Raw genomic sequence first — 2,519 nt, 5'->3', positions numbered from 1 at the left:
GTATTTCTAAATTTTAAGATTATTCATCTAATTCATCTTCATTAACATATTATGAAGCTGAACTATCAATTTATAGTCAAAGATGAATACTTATAAAAGTTGATTTGCTCGCACTTCATCATGCACATGGCAAGTATATCAATCTCAGCCAAACAAGAAAAGGGATAAAAGAAAAAGAAAAGGAAATACTTGGTAATGAATGGAAATCAAATCAATTTTATTAGATTCCAATAGGCTCATATCATCATTCCATCTTTGTATAATTGTGATGTTGTCTTAATGTATCAATACATTTGTAAACTTCAACCCTTCTTTGGTTTATTGCTGCCAATTGTTTCTCTGTAGAAATTAAATACTTTTTCTTCTTTTCCATATTTCTCATCGTCTGCTTAATTTTGGGTCTGAGTGCTAAATGCTCCTTTCTTATTTCCTCAGATTCTTTTTTGATAATCTGCAATAAGCTGGAATTATAAGAAAATATGACAAAAAGGCCAAATTCATAAGCTCACCTTGTACTTTATGAAAACAATCTTGTGGCACTTTAAATTTTATAGGAGATCTATTATATCCCTGAAGTTGTGAATTTTGATAACATTGTGCACATCTCTTTACTAGCAATAATAATTTTTTGGTGATTTTGACTTTTACGTGCAAAATATTAATTTGATGTATGGTTAGTACATTTTAGAGCAATAATTTTGACAATTTTCAATTATCCAATAAGTGTTTAATAGATCTAATTTTATAATTAAGTTGTTGTATTCAAAAATAATTTGTAAATTGAAATATTCAATAGTCAAATTTAAAATTAAACAAGGTTTTTTATGCGAAATATAAGGGTGAATTTATGTGTTTGGTCATGATAAAAAGAAAAAAAAAAAGTCAGTTCATATTCGAAAATTCAATAGAAGCTTTTACCTTGATTTTTTCTTGTAGTGTTTGTTTTGATCCAAAAGCATCCCAAATGCTTGCCTTTGCAGCAGCATTAGCAATAGATTTCTCTTTTGTCCATTTGAGCAATTTGACCTCTTCATGGATTTGCCTAATCCAAACTTGTTCATTTTTAGGCCATTGCCAGCTATGCCAATACAATTGCCAAATCTGCTCTCCAATCCCCGTTTCCATACATACCATTAGAAATTGTTATTAAGACATACTTATATCTGGTGCATGAGACTATTCATTTACCAAATCCATGATGGCAAAAGCCCGGCCTGAGGAAGCCCACTTCAAGTGGGCTAAGCTCGTGCTCATGAAGGATCAAACCCTGATCAAGCAGGCAGATGACAAGGGCTTCACCACCAAGCCACCATCTCGGGTAGTTTTAATTGCTTTGGTATATGGTAGGGACTCATATACATGATATATGTATGTCTTTCCCTAGAAATTGCATACTTATAATGTTACCAAGAAAAATATTACATCTCTTACCAAATCTATAGGATCTTCCTCTGACAAGCTTGAATCACTAGCTCCATTTGGGCTTTCATTATTGGTCTCCCTAAAAATCTCTCTCTCTTTAGCCAAAGTATTAGTTCCATGAAGCAAGTGAAAACGCAAGTTCTGATTTCCATTTTACAAGAATAATCCAACATAAAAACCCAAATCAAATTATATTAAATGGGTTACAAAGCAAACTAGTAAATCTAATCGATTAACTTACCCTTGCCCTCATTCTTGCTTGGAAACTAGTTTCTTCTTCCATTGATGAGCATGATCTAATAGCCCTTTCGCGATACGCATTATCAGCAAAACTTGGCTTGCTTACAGCGTGTTGCAACAGAAGTAGCTTTCTCTTTTGCCAGAGAAGATCTGTTTTTAGTTCACTTTCTCTTTTGAGTAGGCGTTCCATCCTTAACCTTTCCTCATTTCTTTCAAACTGCTATTATCCAAACCAGATGTATTAGCTACCTTCAAAGCAAATTAAGAAGTTTTTAATGTATGAAACAATAATCTTTTAGGTCAAGCAAGAATCATGATCATTGCAATGCAAACCTGTCTTTCTTCTAGTTTCTTGTATAGTTCGAGTCGTTCTAGATTAATACAATTAATAAGCTTCTCTAACTCTTCAATTCTAAATCTGCAGGTTCGGTCTTCGCTTGAAAAGAACTTGACATCGTAGAAATGATGAACTCTCTTTGGAACCTGACATGCATTAACTGAGTTGGTATTGCCATTTTTGCAATTGTTGTCTTCTTCAGTTACAGGATAAAACACAGTTTGGATGGAATTAGCTTTCAAGTTGTCCATGAAATCAAGCTTTACTCGATCTTGGTTACAAGAATTTGAATGATAAGTAATTATATTTTATAACTAATTAATGAGTCTATTTAGTAAAGGGCAAAAAAATTAAATTAAAAAGTCAACAATTTGGCACTTGCTCCCTACTCCAAGTAAAGTCAACCCATTCTTTGCCTGATATTCCGGAGAATCAAAAATAAAAAAATAAAAAATAAAAAAAGAAAATATATCTTGCCAGAATTTGAATATTTGATCTCAACTTGCATGATTATTAATTT

The 2,519-nt window shown here is 32.2% G+C and overlaps 1 protein-coding gene across 1 annotated transcript; it reads right to left on the bottom strand.

The window, feature by feature from the left end:
* Window positions 1-234: 234 nt before the first annotated feature.
* On the bottom strand, window positions 235-2,260 carry LOC149497794 (uncharacterized). Its single transcript, XM_089719290.1, has 5 exons — window positions 1,996-2,260; window positions 1,664-1,879; window positions 1,408-1,563; window positions 919-1,125; window positions 235-451 (listed from the first exon to the last, which is right to left on the bottom strand). Exons 1-5 carry the CDS (start codon window positions 2,248-2,250, stop codon window positions 245-247), a joined length of 1,041 nt encoding a protein of 346 aa, XP_089575416.1. The 5' UTR covers window positions 2,251-2,260; the 3' UTR covers window positions 235-244.
* Between the last annotated feature and the right edge of the window lie 259 nt (window positions 2,261-2,519).

Source organism: Jatropha curcas, chromosome 3, assembly GCF_041381405.1.
Source record: "Jatropha curcas cultivar XTBG-Jc1 chromosome 3, XTBG_Jcur_1.0, whole genome shotgun sequence".
Classification (NCBI taxonomy): Eukaryota; Viridiplantae; Streptophyta; class Magnoliopsida; order Malpighiales; family Euphorbiaceae; genus Jatropha; species Jatropha curcas.
This window is presented reverse-complemented; position numbering and strand designations above follow the sequence as displayed.

Excerpts from the sequence above, each read along its gene's own strand:
- LOC149497794 (XM_089719290.1), bottom strand. The coding sequence starts at position 2,250 with ATGGACAACTTGAAAGCTAATTCCATCCAAACTGTGTTTTATCCTGTA. Across the intron at positions 1,880-1,995 it reads AGAAACTAGAAGAAAGACAG|TTTGAAAGAAATGAGGAAAG; the intron begins GTTTGCATTGCA and ends GGATAATAGCAG. Across the intron at positions 452-918 it reads CACTACAAGAAAAAATCAAG|ATTATCAAAAAAGAATCTGA; the intron begins GTAAAAGCTTCT and ends AGCTTATTGCAG.